General features: G+C 41.6%; 1 protein-coding gene across 2 annotated transcripts; it reads right to left on the bottom strand.

Annotated features, from left to right (window-relative positions):
• Nucleotides 1-239: 239 nt before the first annotated feature.
• LOC116728314 (G protein-activated inward rectifier potassium channel 2-like) lies at nt 240-25828 on the bottom strand. Of its 2 annotated transcripts, none has more exons than XM_032576335.1 (3): nt 25594-25828; nt 6266-7185; nt 240-1289 (listed from the first exon to the last, which is right to left on the bottom strand). In XM_032576335.1, the coding sequence occupies exons 2-3, from the start codon at nt 7161-7163 to the stop codon at nt 952-954; spliced, it is 1236 nt and encodes a 411-aa protein (XP_032432226.1). In that variant the 5' UTR covers nt 7164-7185; nt 25594-25828; the 3' UTR covers nt 240-951. The 2 variants fall into 2 exon arrangements, with proteins under 2 accessions (XP_032432226.1, XP_032432227.1); XM_032576336.1 differs by lacking the exon at nt 25594-25828 and adding an exon at nt 7780-7926.
• Between the last annotated feature and the right edge of the window lie 465 nt (nt 25829-26293).

The following is a 26293-nucleotide window of genomic DNA, read 5'->3' as shown; positions in this document are numbered from 1 at the left end:
TTAGTTAATCTATTGGAACTCATCTTAATCTAATAATCCATTAGTCTGCAATTAATTGTGAGTCTATTAATTGTTTACAGTCCATTAGCTTGAACTTTAAAATCAAAAAATCAAATCAAATTTTATTTGTATAGCACATTTCAGCAGCAAGGCATTTCAAAGTGCTTTAGCTTTAAGCTTCAAAAAGTAAATCAGTCTACTAACCAGAACGATTTGTGAAAATGAAAACAAGCAAAATATGTGCATAATAAGGAACTTACTGTTTATTATTGTCTATGATTTTAGGTAACATGTGAAGGAAATATGGAGAACATCAGTTAACATCCTGCGCCTGACAGGAAGTCTCCAGTGTGCAAAAAAGTGACAAAATGCATTGTTAAAGGGCCGTTGTCTGAAGTGGATCAGCTGTAAGCAGCGAGTCATGGCTTGGTCTAGTTCAATCATAAACACACACTTTTCATCCGGGGAAGAACTCCTCATTGGTTTCACTAGAGCTTGCATCCATCCATGTTTGTCTCAGAGCGTTAATGTCGTTCAGTTTGTGCAGAATACCAGATAAATGAACTGTTACATGCTTAGATATATTTCTGAAAAAAGGTTATTGAAAGCTTTATACATACAGTAAGGCATAAAATATATACAGAACTAACCTAAAGGTAGTAGTATCAAACATCCTGTAGATAATCACACAGAAACAGAACAAAGAATCCAAAACTGCTTATAATATGTACAAAAATACTTCTGCAAATGCCCCTAGGAATATCTGGTTAGAAAAAATAACAGGGATCTGAGGAGTCGTCACATGACAGCTGAAACATGCAGAGGATTCTCAGTCCAGCTGTGGCCTCATGTCTACCTGGTTCTCCAGGTGGGAATCTGAAAAGCGGATCTAGTGAAGGATTTCTACAGTTCTCCCTCCCGCAGTGCGCTCGCTGAGCCGCTCGGTTCTCGCTACACTTTGGACTCGCTCTCCAGGTTGGCTATCTCCCCGTTCCTCTCGGCGACCTTTTCCTGGCTCTCCGGGCCGGCCTCGCTGTCCTGCTCCGACTCGGCCAGCCCCTGCTGACTCAGCTTGCTGGCCAGCGACCAGGTGAGGGGCAGCCGGGCGCGGGCGGCCGTGTCGGCCAGCTCTTTGGCGCTGCAGGCGGGTGTGTTGGTCTCGTAGATCTCGTGGAAGCTGTTGTAGTCGACCTCGTAGAAGCCGTCCTCCAGCGTCAGGACGGGCATGAAGCGGTAACCCCACTTGATCTCGCTGCTGACGTAGGAACTCCTGGCCTGACACGTCATCCCTGCAGACACAGCCAGGCTCAGACACTACCGACAACACGTCATATATCACCGCTGACATGGTAGAAATCAAAGGAAAGGTGACATTAGCATAAATCTATGGCCTAAACAAAACCTTCACGACATTTCTGCACTAAATTAATCTTAGACAATCAGATTTCAGTCTGATCGACGTTTTCACTGTAAAAAATCAGATGTGCAATTATAAAACCATACGTCTTTGAAAAGCAGAAGTGGAGCCTCCTGCAGAAGTGTGCAGGACATTAGCATCATTAGCAACTACTGCCCATCCATACATCCATTTTCTTCCATCCTTATCCCATTGGGGTCAGGAGGCGCTGGTGTCTCTCCAGAGGTCAAAGGGCGTCACCTGGACGGGTCACCAGTCCATCTCAGGGAAACACAGAGACAGACAACCACACACACTCACACCTAACTTATACAGACCAATTAACCCGACAGTCATGTTTCTGGACTGTGGGAGGAACCTGGAGAACCTGGAGAACCCGGAGAACCCACCATGCACAGGGAGAACATGCTAACTCCATGCAGAAAGACGCGGGCCGGGAATCGAACCCAGAACCTTCTGGCTGCAAGGCAGCAGGTTTGCTGCCCATCCATAACTCACATAAATGTAAACATTATTTGCAAAATCAAACATTTGAACAATAAAGAAGTAAAATATTCTCTAAAATGTTATGCAATTTAAAAATGACATCATCAGGTTGATTAGCAGAATAAATGATTGAAAGCATCAAATATTTGAGGCATAAAATGCAGAATATAGTTTCCATGTAACGTTAGTTAATGTCTGACTGTCAGCTTCACTCAGACGTTATAATTTTTCCTGATCGTTTCACTCGTTTATTAAGTTGGTTTGGAGTTTTTTTGCTTTCCTTTTAATTAGTGAGCTTGTATTTTTATTATTGATCATCTATTGAGCTACTATCATTGATAAAATTGCTGTCAGAAATGGAGTCAGATTTATGAAGACCTCTGCTGCATTAGAGAGTAAAAAGCAGTAAGATGATAACTAAATATTAAAGAGTTTGACTTTAATAAAGCAGTAAAGTGTGCGGCTGCTTCAGCTCCGTCTAACCCAGGGGGGCCCAAAGTGGGTCCCTGAGGCCCGGCATCCTGCATGTTCTAGTCGCTCCCTGGTTTAACACACCTGGATCCAATGATGGATCACTAGAAGATCACTGACCTGCTGAGGAGGTTGTTACTAAAACCAGGGAGGGAATAAAACATGCAGGATGCCGGGCCTCCAGGACCCACTTTGGACCCCCCTGGAACCAACCCGCTGCAGAACCTCCAGTTTCTGGGCAAAAACTCATTAATTTAGCAAAACTTGCTGCAAGTTAAAAGCAGCAGAGTTCAGGTGATGGGAGGAAAAAATGCAGCAACATAAAACTCAGAATCACGCTGCAGCTGGCGGCGCTTCCTCGTCCAGGTCAGCATGTGGGTCACAGCGGCGCCGGCCCGGTCCGGCTTAAACCGGACTGAGACGTTTCTGACGCAAGTCTCTGATTTATTCACCTTTATTGCTGAAATAATTAATCGATTATTGAGATAATCAACTAATTTAGTAATCCATTATTAACTGGAGCTCAGATTCAAAATAAAAAAAGCTTTGCTGAAAGAAAAACATATTCAGAGTTATGAATATGTACAAAACTGTATAAAAATGTAAATATTTTGCATTTAAGATAAAAAAAAAAAACTCCTTAGTCAGTAGATGAGTTTTACCCAGAACTCCTTAAATGGGATATTTAATTTCATCTGATTTAAAATGTGTAAAATGATCCAGTTATTAATCTGTTCATTTCTCAGCCCTGCTGTGTTGATGCTGTCAGTGACAAATTAATCATTTTAGTATTTTTACCTGCAGAAAATGATCAAGCATTCAGTGAAGGAAAGCTGTTAAGAAACTGTTTTAAAAATATTTAAATAATAAAATATTTAAGAAAGGAATTAAATTATTTGTTTATTTATATTTTTTGCATATTTTCAACATTATACAAGGAGCGTTAAATGTAAAATCTCCCCAGAATGAGTCATTTTTATCCAATTAATCACTAAAATAATAAAAATCCCTAATATGGATTATTTGACACATAAACAGGGATTAAGGGATAATCTGAAAACAGATTCAAAACTCTGAATCTTTTCCCTAAAAAACATTTTCAGTCATTTTGGACACTGTGGGTTAATCTGCACATAAATCTCAATTTTAATATCCAGTTCCAGGTTTTTACTCTTCCTGCTGCATTGGAGAGGAAAAAGCAGAAAAAGGAGAACCGAATATGAAAGAGTTTGACTTTATGGGCTTAGAAGGAGCAAACAAAACTCTTACTGGAGTTTGTTCCACCGTTAAATCATTTTCCATATTATTAATTATTGCGCTCGGCGTCAACACAACACTTTATTTATAAAACTATAATCTGTTTTCAGGGAGGAGTTCTGCTAAAAGGACAATCAAATCATTTCAGCTTAAATCTGTTTATGATTTCTGAGGATGAAAGTCTGGATTATTAGATGATGACAAGAATAAATTTAGAAATATGATCATTTTCTGTCCAAATTCATCAAACTGAAGTTATAATTTCTGGCCCTAAAGAGGAGCAATCTAGAGTTATAGATCTAGAGTAATAGATCTAGAGTTACAGATCTAGTTATAGATCTAGAGTTATAGATCTAGAGTAATAGATCTAGAGTAATAGATCTAGAGTTATAGTTCTAGTTATAGATTTAGAGTTATAGATCTAGAGCTATAGATCTAGAGTTACAGATCTAGAGCTATAGATCTAGAGTTATACATCTAGAGTTGTAGATCTAGTTATACATCTATAGTTATAGATCTAGAGTTACAGATCTAGAGTCAATGTACAGCTGCAGTTATTACAACTCAAACCACCGATCATCCTGAAACCTGGAGTAGTGATGACCTCTGACCTCTGACCTGACCCTCCAGAGCCACATAAAGACGGTCACAAAGTCGCCTTCTATCAGCTGAACAACATCTAGATGACTAATATCTCAGTGAGATCTAGAGAAACTCATCCAGTCGCTTTGATTCCTGCAGCAGCGTCTGTCCAACAAATCAATCCTCCAGCTGCAGCTGATCCAGAACGCTGCTGCTGGAGTTCTGACCAGAACCAGGAGGATAGAGACATAAACCCAGTTCTCCAGAACCTCCACTGGGTCCCTGTAGCTCAGAGAATAAACTTTAAATCCTGTTAGTTTATAAACCACTGAACGGATCAGAACCACAACACATTAAAGATCTGCTGCTGCTGCTGGATCAACCTTCCAGACCCCTCAGGTTCTGGTTCTGGTTCTGGTTCTGCATCAGAAACACTGAGATCCTTTAAATCCAGACTAAAAGCAGCTGGTTAGAGTTTTACTTGAAACGTAATCAATAATCAATTTAACGATGAAACTCGACTTAATGTCCCGATTGATTGTTGATTCTGTTTCATGACTTTCTATGATGTAAAGAAAAGCTGCTGAAACTTTCTGTACAGATCAAATTGGATTTTTGTTTTTATCAAAAGCAGCTTGTTCAGTATTGACACATAAATTTCACTGAAGTGGAAAAATGTCTGTGAAAACATAAAGATTTTATGTTTTTGATTGTTTTTACAGTAAAAAATTAAAGAATCTTAAACTGTCCAACTTTCCAACATCTGTTGTTTGTTAACAGGTCTGAGTGGAGCTTATTTCAAAATTCAACTTATTAAAATAAAGCTAATAAAAACCCTCATTTCCTAAACAAAGGGAAAATATTTCCAGGTCGTCTATTTTTGTTTTGTTCATGCAGAAAGATTCATATTTACATGTAAAACAAATATGTTAGAGGTAGAAAAATGTTTTAGACATGTAGAAAATATTATGCCTCATCAAATCTTTTAGAGTTGAACATGTTTATTATATCTAGGGCTGAATGATTAATCAGGTTAATCTGATTAATCATTTATTGACATAATCATCAACTAATTTAAAACGTGATTAATAACTAACTGTAGTAAACATCCGCTCTCCAGATTCTGCCCGCTTTCATCGTATTAATCGATTAGTTGCAGCAGTAATTATATTAAATAATAATAATCTTCTCTAAAACTTAATAACTCTCACTCTACACATAACCTGCATCTTAACTCGAGTCGAGCAAATCTCAATCTCGTTGTAATCTGTTGATGACAATGACAAATAAATCTTATCTTATCTTATCTGTTCGAGTCCAAAATGTAAAAATGACTCAATCATGTTTCAATTACAGCGACCAAAATAAACGACTGCTCATATTTTTGATGAATTAAAACAAAATGTGCATCATAAGAATTTGAGTCTTTGTGGAACTGAAACATAAAAATACCTTTCATGTTTCTATAATCAGTTTCAAAGGGAACCGATTATGCAAAATTTACAATTTGCGCATTTTTCGTCTTCCATTTTGGTTTTGCTGCTTCTAAATCAGACCAAGCGCTTAAAAACACCCAGACGTTTTTGGCAATAAGTTCATGTTTCCATGTTTTATGGTGTCTGAAAAATGAGCCGTTAAAAAAATGTCCCGATCGTTGAGTCACAATCGACATGTATTATACCGTTACCTAGCAACCCCGGCTGACCTCCAGCGTTTGGTCAGCTGGTTTTTATGCGCTGCTGGAAAAGACAAGAGTTTAGTTGTTGACTTGCTGCATTCTGGCTGGTTGAGCAGGAGGCTCCACTGATGCTTTTCAAAGTTGTACAGTTGTATAATTGCTCGTCTGTTTGCAGCTATTTTCACTCCAAATAGGCAGAACTAATTAGACTGAAATCTCATCATCTAAGAATGATTTAGTGATAAATAATGAACATGTTTTGTATAGGCCATTGACCGATCCTAATCTGTTCCAGGAAGCTGGTCACCTTTAGAAATCTTAAATTGGATTAAATATTGTGCAGGAAGGTTGTTAATTCCTGAGTGTGAACTGACCTGTGGCCTCCACCATTCCCTCCAGGATCACAACGATCTCCAGCTCTTCCTTGGCCAGGTGAGCCTGGGAGATCTCCCAGAAGGGACTGTGCTGGTTTATCTCGTGGCAGATGATCAGCGGTGACACCAGGAACAGCCGGTCGTCTCCGGTGTTGTAGCCTACGTTAATGTCCGTCTGGTTGAGAGGAATGAACTCCCCCTCCTTGGTCTGCTTGGACTTGATGAGCTTGGCTCTGATCGAAGCCTCTACGATGTGCGAGTTTCGGAGGTCTCCGACTCTGAACATCAGGCACAGCCGTCCGTCTCTCATGGAGATGACGGCGTTGGTGGAAAACACAAGAGTCTCCGCTCGCTTCTTGGGCTGCGAGATCTTAACAAACATGCAGCCCACCATGAAGGCGTTGACGATGGATCCCAGCACTGACTGGACCAGAAGCAGAACGATTCCCTCGGGGCATTTGTCCGTGATAACTCTGTATCCATAGCCGATGGTGGTCTCCGTCTCTATGGAGAACAGGAAGGCCGATACGAAGCCGTTGAGGTTGTTGACGCACGGAGTCCACTGACCATCAGTTATATGGTCCAGGTCGCCGCGGAGGTAAGCGATGAGCCACCACATCAGGCCGAAGAACAGCCATGTCACCGTGTACACCAGCACGAAGATGAACAGGTTGAACCGCCACTTCAGGTCCACCAGCGTGGTGAAAATGTCTGTCAGGTAGCGGTAGGTCTCGCGGACATTCCCGTGGTGGACGTTGCACTTCCCGTCTTTCTGGACGTAGCGCTGGATCTTCTTTGCTCTGTCTATCTCTGCCAGCTGCTTGGGCAAGTCCTCCCGGGCCTGCTTGGGCAGTTTGGGTTTCCTGACGGCGGCCGGACTCTCCACATCCTGCTCCATTTGGCCTCAGGGGGATTCAAGCCTACAAGACAAACATGGAAACTGTTAAGAGTCAGATGGCAGCTGAAGGTCTGATTGTCCTTTCTATGTTACCACTAGTTGTAACAAAATGCTACATATCAAATATGACTTAATACATTTTACTTCCTGAATTAACACCTTGAAATTGTCTCTCCGTCTCTTTAAGAAGCTCCTGCTGTTTCTGAAGCTCCGCCTCCAGGAAGTCGTCCCAACATGGCTCCTCTATTAACCCTTTAACGTTTTTACCAGCGTCACTCTGAGCAGCAGCTCCTATAATGAGCTCAGCTATTTGCTGCTGGCTAGTCTAAAGGAGCTGAATGGGGGAGGAGCTAAGCCTCGAAGGCAGGGCTAGGTTCATCCAGGTGTTTTAACATCTGAATGGTTGCCATGGAGATTAATGGGCTTCTCAAATATGAAAGAATCAAAGCAACACTCCATTATAACATGATATAAAGATAAAAAAGTCAATTTTACATAATACTGCCCCCTTAAATATCATATTGCAATGAAAGCAATAAATTAATGAGTCTAATTTAACATTTTATTGTTGCTTTGTTTACAATTCATTTTTAAATGGCACCAGTTCACAAAAAACCTTCAGTTTTGTATAATCCAGTTATGTTCAGCTGAGTCCTTCTTCAGTCCGGTCGACCCGGTTCTACTGGAACCAGAACTCCATCATCTGCTCCACCTCCAGCTGCTGTGGTAATGACCCAAACCAACCTGTTCCCCTCCTGGCCTGTGGGGGCGCTGCACCAAGAACCACTGAAGGAAACCACACAAAAACCTCTGAAGACACTGAGAGCAACTTCCTTCTTCACCAGATGGAAACAAGATGGAGGCGTCAGATTTTAGCGCTTGGAGGATTTCTCTTTAGTCTTTGGCTAAAGACCAGGAGCCATTTCTGCTGCTAGCGCTAGGCTAGCACTTTAGCTTTGGTTGTATTTACCCAGAATCCCCTGCGATGTAGTCCACTTCCTGCTTTTGGAGCGGTCTCCTCTCCGCTTGGCGTTCACATTCAAACCAACCAGAGTTCACTTCAACCGAACCCAGACCGAGGTTTGGAGGACCAGAGGTCAGGGGTCAGAGGTCGGTTAGTGTTCACACTTAGGCAAACGGACCGGAGTCAGGTTAAAGTGGACCAAACAGGTCTGGTGCGAATGCAGCCTCAGGGTTCGGTTTGAATCCTTCCCTCGGCCGCCTAGCAGGAGAAATCTTTGTAATATTTTACATTTTTAGTAGCTTAAGTTAAACATTATGCATTTGAAAACAGCAGCAGATATCAATTCTGTGATTTCATTGAGTTGCATCAATATCTGAGCAGGAACTAAAAGTTAGAAAGAATTATCTTAACTATTAGAGTAATTGTTGCTTTTCCTTTTAAGTTAAATAAATCAGATCATGTAATGAATTCCTGTTTAGTTTTTATGAAACGTGGTGATGTTATGTTTATATGAAATAGGTCACATGGAAATACAATGCAGCCTGTTTCCAGTACGACCCAGTGGACCCATCGGACCAGTCTGAGCCGCCTGATGGGACGTTTCCTATGTGGCAAATCAAAACGCTCCGGCTCTCCTCGGTTTAAAGTCCAGAGTGAAGATTCAGCGAAACGCGTCATGTCCCACAGCCACAGAGGAAAAGTTTCACTGCTAGCAGGAGAAACGAGCCGCAGTAACGAGTTCAAACCGGCTGGCAAGTTTTATCTCCTGTTGTTATGAGAGAAACTTCGTCCGTCCATTTTCTTCTGCTTATCCTGGGTCGGGTCGCGGGGGTAGCAGCTTCAGAAGGGAGGCCCAGACTTCCCTCTCCAGCCACTTGTCCCAGCTCCTCCGGGGGAATCCCAAGGCGTTCCCAGGCCAGCCGAGAGACATCGTCCCTCCAGCATGTCCTGGGTCTTCCCCTCCTCCTGGTGGGACATGAACTCCTCACCTCACCAGGGAGGCGTCCAGGAGGCATCCTGACCGGATGCCTGAGCCTTAGCTGGCTCCTCTCGATGTGAAGGAGCAGCGGCTCTACTCTGAGTCCCTGCTGGATGACTGAGCTTCTCTCTCTAAGGGAGAGCCCAGACACCCTACGGAGAAAACCCATTTCGGCCGCTTGTATCCGCGATCTCGTTCTTTCGGTCATGACCCAAAGCTCATGACCATAGATGAGGGTGGGAACGTAGATCGACCGGTAAATCGAGAGCTTGGCTTTTTGGCTCAGCTCTCTCTTCACCACAACAGACCGGTACAGCGCCCGCTTGATGGCAGACGCTGCGCCAATCCACCTCTCGATCTCCTGCTCCCTTCTTCCCCCATTCGTGAACAAGATCCCAAGATACTTGAACTCCTCCACTTGGGGCAGGACACCCCCCCTGACCCGGAGAAGGCACTCTACCCTTTTCCGGCTCAAGACCATGATGGCCTCAGATTTGGAGGCTCTGATCGTCATGCGATCCTAAGGCCACCAAATCGGATCCCCTCAACACCTTGGCTGCGCCTAGAGATTCTGTCCATGAAAGTAATGAACAGAATCGGTGACAAGGGGCAGCCCTGGCGGAGTCCAACTCTCACCGGAAACGAACCCCACTTACTGCCGGCAATGCGGACCAGACTCTGACACCGGTCATACAGGGACCTGACAGCCCGTATCAAAGGGCCCGGTACCCCATACTACCGGAGAACCCCCACCGGGCTCCCCGAGGGACACGGTCAAACGCCTTCTCCAAGTCCACAAAACACATGTAGACTGGTTGGGCGAACTCCCAGAACCCTCCAGGACCCTGCTGAGGGTGTAGAATTGGTCCAGTGTTCCACGACCAGAACCAGAACCACCCTGGTCTTCCTGAATCCGAGGTTCGACTATCCAACGGACCCTCCTCTCCAGGACCCCTGAATAGACCTTGCCAGGGAGGCTTAAGAGTGTGACCCCTCTATAATTAGAGCACACCCTCCGGTCCCCCTTTCTGAACAGGGGGACCACCACCCCGGTCTGCCAATCCAGGGGAACTGCCCCCGATGTCCATGCGATATTGCAGAGTCACGTCAGCCAACACAACCCTACAGCATCCAGAGCCTTAAGGAACTCCGGGCGGATCTCATCCACCCTCGGAGCCTTGCCACCGAGGAGCTTCTCAACCACCTCGGCGACCTCGTCCCCAGAGATTGGAGAGCCCAACCCAGAGTCCCCCGGCTCAGCTTCTTCAATGGGAGGCATGTTGGTGGGATTGAGGAGGTCTTCGAAGTACTCTGCCCACTGGCCCACAACGTCCCAAGTAGAGGTCAGCAGCACAACATCCCCACTATAAACAGTGTTGGTGCTGCACTGCTTCCCCCCCCTGAGACGCCGGATGGTGGACCAGAATCACCTCGATGAGAGAAACTGTTGAAAATAAATGTTTTTCACAATCGATCCTGTCTAAAGCAAAGTTCAGAGTTCAGCAAACATCCAGCGCAGCTTTCTCTCCAATGCCCACACATTATGTATTTTAAATTAGTGCTGCTCTCTTTACGGTTTTAAAGATATTTTATTTCACATGAAACTAGTATTTTGTCTGTGCTGCAGAAAAACGGGATTGAAAATGAGTAAATACTAGATGTCCAAGTTCATGTCAATAAATTAAAAATGTCTGTCAGATTGATGTAGATGTTTAACATACTTTTCATTAAGTCCACAATGTAATAAAAATGTTTTTAATTGGTTTGATGTAATTTTTTAATCTTAAATGTCACGTTTACATTAGCTTTCAGTGGGCTAGTGTTATTAATTAACAGAAATAAACACCTGAAAACAACAATATATGTTATTAATTATATAATGACTTTCACTTAATTGAGTAACAGAAAAACATTATTTACTGAGACTTGGCTGTATTAGGGATTTTGCCTGAAATCTATCAACACAATTCAAACTAAACCTTTAAATATGAATTATAAAATATAAGCTAATTGCCTTTGATATTTTTCTTAAAATCACCTTTTCAGTTTTTTTTTTACTTTTTAAATAGTTTTCTGCTTAATTGATAACCTCAGACTCTAGTTTGCCTTTATCCCAAACCTCCTGTATTATAGAAATTATACAAAATAAACGAGCAGCTGTTAAAGCTGCAATAATGTTTATAAGGACTATATTCTTTCACATATTTGTTAAAATTGACCTATCAGTTGAGGAGGAGATGGATCTGTTCAGATTATCTGTCTCAACATGGTGACAATTTCACAAAAACATTTTATTAGTTACTGCAGCTTTAGCAGCCAGCTAAACATAAAGCAGTAGGCCTAAAAAACACTTATAAAATAAACTTTTGGATGCTTGTAAAAAGTGTGATCACACTCCTGGATTAAAATGCTGTCAGCCTTTACATGTGTTCAACACTTTTCCCATTTTAAACCTCTCAGACTCCATTTATGTAACATCCAAACATGATAACTCTCATATCAGAGCTGAAGCTATTGATGCTGCGCGGCTCTGCTAGCAGGAGGAAGCAGGAAAAGCAGCAGAAATAGAGACAGTAAATCTCTCCTCTCTGCTGAAGCTTCTCGCGCTCGCCGGGGGAATATGGGAGCGCGAGCAGCGCTGGTTTCCATGGCAACTCGCGGCTCGGCTCCACGGCGCGCGGAGTGCAGCAGGAATGTAAAAGCTGGATGAGGCCGTGGCGCTGGGCAGCCCTAGCCTGTTTCATCTCGTTTGGGCAGAACAATGTCCTGGGAGCTGCCATTCATCTAACATCTGTTTTTTTGTCGCTCGCAATATTCTGAATAAAACAATAAATAAATAAAAATAAACCAACAATACAGGCCTGTTGGGAAGAGGTTCGCTCCAAAGATACAACAAAAGACTGGGAACTAATTACACTGCTAGTACTACTGCAGACACCAACATGCACACATTTACAATAAAATCATTTAGAAATGTACATTTATTGTGGGTTGGAGTTTGACGTTATGTTTGGTTTACATGGCAAGATTTTCAAAACCTGACAGATCCGACAATTTAAAAAAGTCATAAATATAAGAGGTTTGGTTCTACAGTGTGCGGTGCAAATCTCTGCATCGAGCCAAAATATCGAGTCGATATCAGTAATGGAACATGATAAGACTGAAATGTTCATTTCAGAATCTCTCTTAAAATTTTATTTTACTTTTCTATTGTAGATTCTCAACTCTAAAGTAAAAAAGATTTTTGCTCACAAATAATAACTTTTGCACTTTGTTTATTTAGAAAACAATGCAGAAAAAAATTATTAGTTTTTCTATTGTTTCTGTTTATAGTGTCTATATAATGAAAGCATTTTATAAACACATATACACTTTAACAAAATAATAGAAAGGAAAAACTCAATAAAGGTCAGGGGCCTCGTGCATAAAACAGTTTGCAGTTTTCACACTAAAACTTGGCGCACGGAAAAATTTAGGAAAGTGAGGCGCACAAAATAAAAATCGGATGCATAAAGCCGCGGCCGCGCACCTTTCCTTTCTAAATCCTAATTTGCGGAAGCAGAGCAGCTGCTGCTCCGCCTGTCGCCTCCATAAATGCATCTTAATGTAAATTGGTATAAATACCCGGAAGTCTGCCGCCGCGTGAAGCAGTAACCATGGCAACGTCCTTGTTCGAAGCTGTATAAGTGTTTATAATAATTATATTTTTTATTTAAAAGGTGCTTTGAGGACACATAATGTCACCTCACAAAAATAAAAATACATTTTAAAGAAAAAAATCCAAATTAAAAAAATTAAAAATAAAGATGTAAATGGCTGTTAGAGCAGCAGAGCGTTCAGCCGGATTTAAAGACAGACAGACAGTCAGAGAGTCTCTGAGTGGGAATGTGGACGATCATTGTAAATACTAGATGCTTCATGTCCAGAAGGAGCATTCACATAGCGGGCGGCTGCAGCTGGACCGGTACCGGTACCGGTACCTGCTTTAAGTTCTGCTCAGAGCTCCAGGATGATCAGTCTGGATGAATCTAAACGCTCAGAAACCAGCAGATCAATCTGATCTCTGATCAATGGCTCCATGTTCTCCATCAGAGCCAAAGCTCCTCAGGTAGCCGCTCACCTTGATGCAGCTACTGATATACCTGGGATTGTCTCCACACCTGATCACCTTCAATCAATCAAACCTGTTGATTATTTTTAATCAGCAGGTTGGAGTTAATCTGCTGATCCAATTTTAGTGACAATGAAATGACCCATAGATGCATTTCGGCGCTTCGGCTCTCGGACCGATGAGTTACATCTTTATGAGACACAAACTGAGGAAAAGTATTATTTACATTCTAGTGAGGTTTTCACATACTTTTATTTTTATTTTCTTTATTTTGTCTGCGTGTTAACTTATTGTCTGAGGATAAATGCGGTTCAGTTTCATCATTTACGATTAAACAAAATATTAAAACAATGAAAAAACATCGGGTTTGATGCTTCTTGGTCTAAATCGGCGGTTTTCAAAGTGTGAGGCGCGCCTCCCCTAGGGGGCGCCAGAGCACTTTAGGGGAGGCGCGGTGCGAGGGAAAAAATAAACCGGAAAAGAAGCTTAACCGGATTCGCGCATCAAAAGCACAAGCACATTGTTCCCACTAAAACTAAGGTGAGCTGAACAGTAATGTTGCCAATTTAGTTAAAATCATAAATAAAATGAGTTACACATGATTCAGGACCGTGATAGAAAAAGAAAGGGTGCGCATAGCGTGCGTAATCGTTTTTTCCTTTGTATGCCTCCGCTCTTTCATACAGCACGCTCTTTTAGCTCCAGATAAATTGTTTAGATGAGCCACAAAAGAGCTCCACGATTTTGCAACTGTTTAGAATTTTGATTTATTTTTTAATTTCAAGGAAATGTGCAACATTTACAGATGTGTTCCAAAGATCTGATCAAAATGTTTTTGTTAAGATGTGAAAACACTGTTGGTATCTCAAACATTAAACTCAGAATCTCAGATGTAACGTTTGTTTGAGAAAACGGTTGAAAAATGAGTTTGGGTTGTTCTTATCATTAGAAAAATGAAAAAAGGGCATATTGGCCATACAAAGGCCCTGATAAAATAATTGAAATGGGAGGAAATGTTTTAAAATGTTCATGTGTTAAATTTCATTCAGATAAAGTGTCATTTTAAAAGATGAGATGGTTCTAAAATAAAAGCAATTAGAAGGTGTTTTGTAGTGGCATTTGTTTGTGTGTGGGTTGATTATTGGGGGGGGGGCAGCAGGCATTGTGCTCCTTGGAGGGGGGCTCACACTTTCATACTTTGAAAACCCCTGGTCTAAATAACTGAATGTCATCAAATCATTAGGTCATTCACACACCTGCTATAAACTTATTGCATCTCTAACAGTGCTGTTTACATTATATAGATGTATAATATAAGATACATTTATTGGCCAACTGGTTTATCGACCAGTTGATTTCTGGGAGCCGATTTCCTTCATTTTGGGGCATCGTGATCGGCTGATTCTTACATGTGAAGCTGATCTTATCTTCATCAGCAAAGGTTTAAAAATCATCTCTGTCCTCTTCTGCTCTGCAGTGAGATGTTTGACTGACAGACCGACCCACCAGGTCTGAACGTTTACAGCTAACAATATTCACCTCACTGTTACCAACTCAGTGACTTTCTTGCTACATTTAGCAACATTTCAGACAAAAAAAAATCACATCAGCCAAAATCAAAATCAGCAGGTCAGGCTTTTAAAGATCGGTAACCAGGGATCGGCCAGAAAACTGCAATCGGTGCAGCTCTACACACATTCATGACATTCTTTGATTAAATTAATTTCTCTTAAGCGTTACTCCAATAGCTAAAATGCAATTTATACCAGGTGAGACTTTCTCCCCTGAGAAAGTGGACCGGTACCGGTACTGGACTGATTCTGAGCCTTCAAATGATTTTAACAGAAGTTTCTCATAACTTAGAAGTTGATGTAAAAATAATGTTTTAGCCACTAAATGATTTTGCTCAGCAGCAAACAACATAGAGCAGCTCATCATGTAGCAGCTTGTAGCCTGACGGAAAAACATTTAGCTAACAACGTCAAACATTGACAAGTTTTAATTATTCTTATTAAACACGGTTTGAAGCCAAAATAGCTCAGAAATATCCAGAGCCACCATGAGAATCAACTCATTTAAAGTTTAAACTCTAGCATAGAGACCCTAGCATAAATGTTTGGCTGCTGAACTGGACCGGTCCAGGTCGCTATCAAGCTAATGTTCTGTTAGCAGCTTTACTAATCTTTACATTACATTAGCAAGACATATCAATCAATCAATCAATCAAATTTTATTTGTATAGCACATTTCAGCAGCAGGCATTTCAAAGTGCTTTACATCATTACAAACACAGAAACACAATGCAATATAGAATCAATCATTAAGTCAAGTTCCATCAATAAATTTGTAATTGATTACATTTCAAATACAATCCTAAACAGGTGGGTTTTTAGTTGAGATTTAAAAGAAGTCAGTGTTTCAGCTGTTTTACAGTTTTCTGGAAGTTTGTTCCAAATTCGTGGTGCATAGATGCTGAAAGCTGCTTCTCCTCGTTTGGTTCTGGTTCTGGGGATGCAGAGCAGAACCAGAACCAGAACCTGAGAGGTCTGGAAGGTTGATACAACAACAGCAGATCTTTAATGTATTGTGGTGCTAAGCCGTTCAGTGATTTATAAACTAACAACAGTATTTTAAAGTCTATTCTTTGAGCTACAGGGAGCCAGTGGAGGGACTTTAAAACTGGTGTTATGTGCTCTATCTTCCTGGTTTTAGTCAGAACGCCAGCAGCAGCAGCATTCTGGATCAGCTGCAGCTGTTTGATTGATTTGTTGGACAGACCTGTGAAGACGCTGTTGCAATAATCAATACGACTGAAGATGAAGGCATGGATGAGTTTCTCTAGATCTGGCTGAGACATTAGTCCTTTAATCCTGGAAATGTTCTTCAGGTGATAGAAGGCCGACTTTGTAACTGTCTTTATGTGGCTCTGGAGGTTCAGGTCAGAGTCCATCACTACTCCCAGGTTTCGGGCTGATCGCTAGTTTTCAGTTGTAATAACTGAAGCTGTGCATTGACTCTAGATCTATAACTCTAGATCTATAACTCTAGATCTATAACTCTAGATCTATAACTCTAGATCTATAGCTCTAGATCTATAACTCTAGATCATTCCCCTTTAGGTCCAAAAATAATAACTTCAGTTTTGTTTCTGTTCAGCTGGAGAAAGTTTTGGCACATCCACACATTTATCTGTTCTAAGCATCTGTTCAGTGATTGGATGGGGTCAAAGGTCACCTGGTGACATCGTAATGTAGAGCTGTGTGTCATCTGCATAGTTATGGTAGCTAATATTATTTCCTGTTATAACCTGAGCTAGTGGGAGCATATAAATATTGAATAAAAGGGGTCCTAGGATTGAACCTTGGGGTACCCCACATGTGACCTTTGACCTCTTTGATGAAAAGTTTTCAATTGAAACAAAGAAATCCCTGTTCTTTATGTAGGATTCAAACCAGTTAAGCACTGGACCGGAGAGTCCGACCCAATTCTCCAGTCGATTCAGTAATATGTCATGGTCAACACTGAGGTCCAACAGAACCAGCACTGTGGTTCTGCCACAGTCCGTATTTATATGGATGTCATTGAACACTTTGACTAGGCCAGTCTCTGTGCTGTGGTGAGCACGAAAACCAGACTGGAAGGAGTCAAAGCGGTTGGTTATAGTTAGGAAGCTAGTTAATTGTTTACACACAGCTTTTTCAATAACTTTGCTGATGAATGGGAGGTCAGAGGTCAGAGGTCGGCCTGTAATTCTGCATTAGTGATTTGTCCAGATTGTTCTTTTTTATCAGTGGTTTGATTACTGCTGTTTTCAGAGCCTGGGGGAAAACGCCTGATGAGAGCGATGAGTTACTATTTGGATCAGATCAGCAGCAATAACAGGCAGGACTTTCTTAAAGAAATGTTCTAGAGTTATAGATCTAGGACATCCAGACAGCAGGAACTGGAGCTTATTTGACTTATAATTTCCTGTAGGGTTTTATAATTAAGTAGTTGAAATTGGGTCATTTTTCCTGTATTTGTTTTGTTTGGGCTCAGCATTGGTACTGACTTTATAGTGGATGTTCAGATTAATCCTCTGATTTTTTGAATTTTCTCTGAAAAGAAGCTGGAAAACTGGTTGCAGGCGGCAATACGTTGGAATTCAGGCGGTAACGTCACAGGAGGGTTTGTGATTCTGTCAACTGTTGCAAATAAAGCTGGAGCATTATTAATGTTTTTGTTTATGACATCTGCAAAGAAAGCCTCTCTTGCATGTTTTAGTGTTAAATGATAGTTACGTAGTCTTTCTTTATAGATGTCACAATGAACGTGGAGTTGAGTTTTACGCCATTTTCGTTCTGCCCTACGGCAGAGTTGTCTTGCAGATCTAACTGTTTGTGCATTTCTCCATGGAGATTTCTTCCTACCAGACACAACCTTCATTTTAATTGGGGCAATGGAATCAATAATATCTGTTTTAATATGTAATATAATAACATATTAAAACAAACCTTTATCTTGGCTTTTTTCTATTCTTCCTCTTCTTTCTCCCTCCCTGAAGGATCAGTCCTTTTCTGAGACATAGTTTTGCTAACTTAACTTCTGACCGGAGCTTTGGACCTTTGGATGTTCTGCTCGGCAGCTCGTTACCGGCGAAGCGTGCGGTACCTACCGCGGCCACCAGGGGGCCCCAAGAGCAATTTATTTATTTTTTCTTTTTATCCATAAAATAAAGATTTCTACATTCATTATCAAATATATATTATTGTAAAAACAAATCCTTCATAGTGAAATTGTGTGTTTTTGATATTATAATGACATAGAAATTAATACTAAAAAAAAAAAAAATCAGCTCCACTGAGGGGGCCCCTTGGTGGCCCTAAGCGGCTGCTTAGTTTGCTTATGCCTTGGGCCGGCCCTGTAGCCACTGATAGCTAATGCTAGCTTGTGCAAAAAATAAGAGGATATTCAATATAATCTGTTATGTTACAAAGAAATTCAGGTTCTTGACTTAATTTAAAACGTTTTAAGCTGCTTTACTAATCTTCTGTTGCAGCAAGCTGTACTACTATGCTATCGCTAGCTTTTACATAAACAGACCAGATTAAATGGAGAATCAGTGAGACATTTACTTCATCCATCCATCATCCATCCATCATCCATCCATCCATCATCCTGCCATCCATCCATCATCCATCCATCATCCATCCATCCATTCATCCATCATCCATCCATCATCCTGCCATCCATCCATCATCCATCCATCAATCATCCTGCCATCCATCCATCCATCCATCCATCCATCCATCCACCCATCCATCCATCCATCCATCCATCCATCCTTCCATCATCCATCCATCCATCCATCAATCATCCTGCCATCCATCCATCCATCCATCCATCCATCCATCCATCCATCCATCCATCAACTACAAGTCAAACATTTTCATCTTTTATTTTGATTATTTCAACCACAAAATAAAATCTGTCTGAGCTTCAGCTGGCTGAACTGCTAACACATTAAATCTCCTCATCAGGTCTGTCAGAACCAGCAGAGGTTCTGCTCTTGGTGCTGCTGAGTTTGTCCTGCAGCAGGATGTGGGCCGAAGAGCTTCAGCGGTTTGATTCAGGTCGGTCTGCTGAGGCAGAACCAGATGTGGTCCAAATCAGGAGGAAACTGGAGCTATTTATGGTTCTGAACAGCTGAGCTCCACCAACGTCAGAATCGTTCTCAGCTCTTCAGAGTTTCTGCAGAGCGTTTGCTGAAGCCTCGTTTAGCAGCTCAGAGGATCGCAGTGAAGCTGCTAGGAGTCAAAGTGAAACTCAGATCAGACGGTGGAGTGTCTGATTTAAAGAGCCGCCAGAGAATCAGCTGGGAAAGTGAGGAGGACAAAAATAGTCTGATAAAGACGGAAGGGCATGTCGCTCCGGTCCCACCGGAAAATACACCCTGAAGCCATCGCGCAGAATTTCCCCTGGGACAAACCATCGCCGCCATTTTCAAGAAGCTAAACCGCTGCTGCAATTAGCAGAAACCAAACATCCTGCTAAGTCAGAGGAACTAACTAACGTTTCCTCGGGCAAAAGTAGAAAAAAAAAGAAATGACCAGAATAAGAGTTTAACAGATCAGATCCTCTGGTTTCATATTTAATGATGTCATCACACAACAACGTAAATTATTTCCAATTTCTGGAGTTTTACACACAAAATTGAAAATAACAAAAATACAAATAAAGCACATTCTATTCTCTTTAATCTGGAACTGTCATGAATTGGCGGTGTGAGATGGTGAGGCAAACGCAGCAGACTCAGGATATGATGAGAATGGTGTTTTAATAAAGTAAATCCAGAAATAAACACAGTCCAAAACCAAAACAGTCCCAAAGCCGGGCAGCACGGCCGAGCTGAAGCCAGGGCTCGACGCCGGTAGCAACCGGTAAACGAGGGACGAAAAATAGACTGGGCACACAGGAACGGACCGACAAATGCCAAGGGCGGCAAGTAACGACAAGGACCCGACAAAGAACAGACACACAGGTGGAGTTAAATACACAGGGGGTAATCAAGGAACGAGAAACACCTGGGAGTAATCGAGGGGAAGACAGGACAACACGGAGACTCAGAGACACAGGAAACTCAAAATAAACACACAGAAAAACACGGAACATGACAGGAACAAACATCCAAAAAACTGCAAATCAGCCGAAACAACAAATATATTCATAAATTATATATTAATAATGTGAGCTGAAAGCAGCTGGAAAGTGTCATTATGTTTTTAGCTCACTTTCAGTTTTATTGCTTGAGGTTATTTAGTGGTTATTGTCTTGTTGTCGTTTTCATCCTTCTCATCCTTCATCGTGTTTCTAGTTGGGTTTATTCTTTAGTTCCTTCGGTTCTGTTTCCTTGTATATCTGAGTCCATGTCCAGTTTTCTTTAGTGATTATAGTTTGTTTTGTATTTTATCCTTTGTTTCAGCCTCCCTGTAGTGACTCTAGTAAAGTTGATTTCTTAGTTTTTTCATCAGTCTGGGTTCAGTTATTCTTACATGTCTGAGTTCAGGTTCACTTTTTTTTAGTGGTTCCAGTTAAGTTAAGTCCTTCTAGTTCCCCGGTAGTGTTTTCTTATTTTGTCACTTTAGGTTTAGTTAGTCTAGTTAGGTTATTTCTTTGTTCAGATCTTCTAGTTTCTCTAGCTGTATGTTCCTTAGTTCTTATTGTTGTTAGATCAGCCTTGTTTCTGTTTCCCTCATGTCTTTCTCTCCTAGTTCATTAGACTTTCTTGACTCTTAGTGTTTTATCAGAAGTATTTTTCAGCTCCCTGTTTCCTCTCCTTCCGGTTCCCCAGCAGATCTTCTCCCTGCCCTTCAGCCTGGTTTCTCTCTCTTCCTCCCAGTATTTTAGCCTCTCATTCGTCTCCATTCCCCATCAGATCCTCATCTTCATTTACCTCAGTCCTCTGTGCTTCCTTGTTTTCTCCATGTGTTTCCTGATTTGATGTTCTTTTGGATTTTTGTAAGTGCCCATCTTTATTTCTACCATTCATCATTAAATCGTCTAAAGACTCAGTAGAATTTGGGTTCACCTTCAACAACCAACAACATGACAGAAAGAGAATATTAATTAAAAATAACTGGAACATTGATCAATATAGGTATTGATTATTCTAAATATTTAATTTGACAAAATGTCAACCCTAACAATACCATATAATAATAGTAATAATAATAAGAAGTGCAGCACCAACACTGTTTATAGTGGGGATGGTGTGCTGCTGACCTCTACTTGGGACGTTGTGGGCCAGTGGGCAGAGTACTTTCGAAGACCTCCTCAATCCCACCAACATGCCTCCCATTGAAGAAGCTGAGCCTGGGGACTCTGGGTTGGGCTCTCCAATCTCTGGGGACGAGGTCGCCGAGGTGGTTGAGAAGCTCCTCGGTGGCAAGGCTCCGAGGGTGGATGAGATCCGCCCGGAGTTCCTTAAGGCTCTGGATGTTGTAGGGTTGTGTTGGCTGACGTGACTCTGCAATATCGCATGGACATCGGGGGCAGTTCCCCTGGATTGGCAGACCGGGGTGGTGGTCCCCCTGTTCAAAGAGGGGGACCGGAGGGTGTGCTCCAATTATAGAGGGGTCACACTCTTAAGCCTCCCTGGCAAGTTCTATTCAGGGGTCCTGGAGAGGAGGGTCCGTCGGATAGTCGAACCTCGGATTCAGGAAGACCAGGGTGGTTCTGGTTCTGGTCGTGGAACACTGGACCAGCTCTACACCCTCAGCAGGGTCCTGGAGGGTTCTGGGAGTTTGCCCAACCGGTCTACATGTGTTTTGTGGACTTGGAGAAGGCGTTCGACCGTGTCCCTCGGGGAGCCCTGTGGGGGGTTCTCCGGTAGTATGGGGTACCGGGCCCTTTGATACGGGCTGTCAGGTCCCTGTATGACCGGTGTCAGAGTCTGGTCCGCATTGCCGGCAGTAAGTGGGGCTCGTTTCCGGTGAGAGTTGGACTCCGCCAGGGCTACCCTTTGTCACCGATTCTGTTCATTACTTTCATGGACAGAATCTCTAGGCGCAGCCAAGGTGTTGAGGGGATCCGATTTGGTGGCCTTAGGATCGCATGACGATCAGAGCCTCCAAATCTGAGGCCATCATGGTCTTGAGCCGGAAAAGGGTAGAGTGCCTTCTCCGGGTCAGGGGGGGTGTCCTGCCCCAAGTGGAGGAGTTCAAGTATCTTGGGATCTTGTTCACGAATTGGGGGAAGAAGGGAGCAGGAGATCGAGAGGTGGATTGGCGCAGCGTCTGCCATCAAGCGGGCGCTGTACCGGTCTGTTGTGGTGAAGAGAGAGCTGAGCCAAAAAGCCAAGCTCTCGATTTACCGGTCGATCTACGTTCCCACCCTCATCTATGGTCATGAGCTTTGGGTCATGACCGAAAGAACGAGATCGCGGATACAAGCGGCCGAAATGGGTTTTCTCCGTAGGGTGGCTGGGCTCTCCCTTAGAGAGAGAAGCTCAGTCATCCAGCAGGGACTCAGAGTAGAGCCGCTGCTCCTTCACATCGAGAGGAGCCAGCTAAGGCTCAGGCATCCGGTCAGGATGCCTCCTGGACGCCTCCCTGGTGAGGTGAGGAGTTCATGTCCCACCAGGAGGAGGGGAAGACCCAGGACATGCTGGAGGGACGATGTCTCTCGGCTGGCCTGGGAACGCCTTGGGATTCCCCCGGAGGAGCTGGGACAAGTGGCTGGAGAGGGAAGTCTGGGCCTCCCTTCTGAAGCTGCTACCCCCGCGACCCGACCCAGGATAAGCAGAAGAAAATGGATGGATGGATGGATGGATGGACAATAATAATAATAAATATAATAATAATAATTAATTTTGTAACCAGGTTGCTGTGTACCTGAGCAGACTTCTGCCCAGGTCCGTCTTGAAAATGAGATCTAGATCTCAACGTGGTTTACCTGGTTAAATAAAAGAAATAAAAAATAATAATAATAATAATCAATGTTATTTATAATGCCTGCATAGCTTAAATATACAATGTATTTATGATGAGTTTTAAAATATTTTTTGCTGAAACACTTAAACACTGACGTCCTTTAAATCTCAACTAAAAACCCACCTGTTTAGAATTGTATTTGAAATGTAATCAATTACAAATTTATTGATGGAACTTGACTTAATGATTGATTCTATATTGCATTGTGTTTCTGTGTTTGTAATGATGTAAAGCACTTTGAAATGCCTTGCTGCTGAAATGTGCTATACAAATAAAATTTGATTGATTGATTGATTGATTGTGATGTGAAGCAATTTGAGTTGCCGTGTTGCTGAAATATTATGCAAAAAACCTGATTTATTAAATCAATAACATGATTACAAAATAACAAATTCAGGAAGTAAATCATAAAAATATTTATTTTATGTAAATATAATATAGCATTTTCAGCAGGTAGAAAATAAAAATTAGAAAAACAAAACATGAAGCTTTTCTTTATCTGACGCTTTTCCATTCAGTGAAGTTATTCACAGCACCTGCAGTAATTTACAATAAGTCATAACAATATTACTCAAGTAAAAGTAAAAAGTACAGCATAGTAAAAATACTCCTAAAAGTGCATTTTTTCCAAAATGTAACTGAGTACAAGTAATTAGTTACTGCCTGGCTGGAGGAAACCTGAGCCAGGTGAGTGGCTGGCAGCCATGTTGCCTCCAGGTAACGACTTCCTGAGAAAAACTCGGGCCTGTCAGACTTCAGGTTCTGAATCCACATGTTCAGCAACATGTGGTTCAGAAAGCTGCAGCTTGTTAGACGGAAACATTGCAGCCGCTGACTGGATCAGAAGAAACAGTTTCAATCCCTGAGAGATTTGTTGGTTATTGGATTCATTCTACATAATTAGTTTCCCCACATCATTTACATCCTGAATTATTCAGCACTACTGACTCATTTACCACGTTAAATTCTCCTTGTACGACTTTTCTAAGAGAAAAATTGAATAAGACTGTTAAAGATATGAGATATTCTGTCAATAAGCTCAGCTGATCTTTCCACAGCGTTGCTTCGCCTCCAACACCAGAAGCGTCTCACTTTCATCTGTGACGTTGAAAGCAGCGACACCGTCACTAAAAACATTCACCACAATATTAATATTATTATGTATATGTTTGACAAAGAGCCTAACATCAATAAATCAATCAATCTCTCTGATTTTAAACAGCGAGTCATATGAGCTTTAAACGACTTCCAGTGGAATAACGCTCCATTACAGCTTTGAAGCAAAGCTAACGCTAGCTTCAGTTTCATCTCTTTTATTTTCATTTAGGTACTAAAATGTTACAAAAAACATAAATCACAAGTTTTGCTTTAACTTCTAAAGTAAGCTCATACTTTTCTAACTTTCTGGAGCAGCATGCTGTACTATGGTGCTATTGCTAGCTTGTACTTGAAAAGATTTAGATTGAGACGTTATTTCTTTCTGTTCATCTCTAAAACCACATTTTTGTTAATTGTCATTTCCTAAAAATCCTTTATGGACATCTAATCATCATTTAATTTCATTTTCGGATCAATAAGTATTTTTGAATGTAATCTTCAACACTTTAGTATATGCTAATGCTAGTGCTAGCTTATAAGTGAACAGTAGATTTGTGACATTCTGAAATTAACCAGAAATATTGAGAGGCTCCAAGTTGTGAGACGTTCCACACGAACTGCTCTAAAGCTCCACTGACAGAGGTGGAGAACAGGCACAAGGGGAGGAGCTCGCCACAATTCGCAGGCAATTAGCTAGCATGTGAACAGCAACAATTAGTTTTAGCCATGAGATTTTTAATTTACAGCTTTATTCATTTGAAGAACAACAAATAAATTACAAGCATTCTTATAATCTCTCTGTCTTATTTTAAATAATCTTACAGTTTTGAGCATTTCAAACTTCTGTAGGCTGTTATGTTTTCATTTAGATCCTTTACTATAAAAATGCTACTAACTTTTTTGGACCAATTTGGTTTTTAATAATAATAATGTGGTTCTCTGGCAGATTTGATCAAATTAATTTAGGATTTAATTAGTCTTTACTAGAATGTTTCAAATAATCGCAGTAAAAACGTGACTGAGAATCTCATTAGTTATCTTCAACTTTCTAGTTTTACTTTACAGGAACAATAAAGGTTTATCTGGAACGACCCTTAACCAAGATTTGATTTAATACGTATTTCTCTCTTTGGATTTCTTTATTTTTAAGAACATTTTTTGCAAAAGTAGCACATCAAATTAGTAAAAATGTTTTATAGAATTCAAAGATGATTCTGCTAAATCATCAGAGAAAAATAAATTATATTCATTTTTACTTCCATTGTCAATAATCTCTGAATATGAAATGAGTTCAATTAAATGTTGACAGTTAATACATAAATATTATTCAGGGAAGATGTTGTATTTTCTAGTATATGTGAATTTATCACTTAAATGTATTTTCTGGTTCCGTTGCCGTTTTAAGCCGCTTGAACCAAATCCAGCGTTCTGCTCTTCCTGGGGATAATTAGCTGGTTAATGGACGATCACTGGTTAATTTTAAACCTTTATGACCGCAGCAGCTTTTATTGCGGCTCAGGCTGAGCTGCATGTTCAGTTGGGAATCAGGTGCAAACCGCAGATGAATAAAAGCTCCTTCATTTGCTGCCTCCATAATCAGCCGCCCGCTCCGTTTATCGGTCTGAGCAAAGGCCTGGAGCGGCTGCAGCCTGCCGGGCTTTTCTTCCACCTTCTTCCATCTTCCCGGCCGTTTCCCCCGGCAGCAGCAGGAAACAACAACCGAACCGAACCGAACCGAGCCGCTCCGTTATGTAACTGTCCTCCTCCACCTCTCCAAACTGATCAGTAGAGTTAGAGAGGACGCTTACCTGATGCAGCGGATCAATAATCACTCAGCTCATCTTAAGCCGCGCCGCATCCAGAAGCCCCGCTGGTGATGCTGCAGGTTTCCGGAAAACAACCAGAGACCGAGGAGGAGAACCGAGAACCGAGAACCGAGGAGGAGAACCGCAAATCCTCCCCTTCCTCCGCTGCCTGCATCCATCCACGGAAAGAGACGATCTGCGTTCTGCCTCCACCCTGAGAAAGAGAGAGAGGGAGAGAAAGAAAGAAAGAGAGAGAGAGAGGGAAAGAAAAAAAGAGAGGGAGAGGGAGAAAGAGAGAGAAGAAAGAGAGAGAGAGAAAGAAAGAGAGAGGGAGAGAGAGAAAGAAAGAGAGAGAGAAAGAGAGAGAGAGAAAGAAAGAGAGAGGGAGAGAGAGGGAAAGAGAGAGAGAAAGAAAAAGAGAGAGAGAGAGGGAGAGGGAGAGAGAAAGGAGAGAGCGACAGAGAAAGAGAGAGAGAGGAAGAAAGAGAGATGTGATCATCCTGACTCCATCATCGCTCTGAAGACATTTTGAGCTGAAATAAATAAAAACCCAAAATGAAATCGATAATTTATGAGGTTTGTCAACTTACACTGTAAAATATTAACAGCAATAATTTGGTTTCTTTAGACTAACATAAAGAAAACTGTGTTCATTTTCACCGTGTCTGTCCTACATTCATAAATGTCAGAGTTTCTAATTAAA

The sequence above is a fragment of the Xiphophorus hellerii genome, chromosome 11 (assembly GCF_003331165.1).
Source record: "Xiphophorus hellerii strain 12219 chromosome 11, Xiphophorus_hellerii-4.1, whole genome shotgun sequence".
NCBI lineage: Eukaryota > Metazoa > Chordata > Actinopteri > Cyprinodontiformes > Poeciliidae > Xiphophorus > Xiphophorus hellerii.
This window is presented reverse-complemented; position numbering and strand designations above follow the sequence as displayed.

Excerpts from the sequence above, each read along its gene's own strand:
- LOC116728314 (XM_032576335.1), bottom strand. The coding sequence starts at position 7,163 with ATGGAGCAGGATGTGGAGAGTCCGGCCGCCGTCAGGAAACCCAAACTG. Across the intron at positions 1,290-6,265 it reads GGGAATGGTGGAGGCCACAG|GGATGACGTGTCAGGCCAGG; the intron begins GTCAGTTCACAC and ends CTGTGTCTGCAG.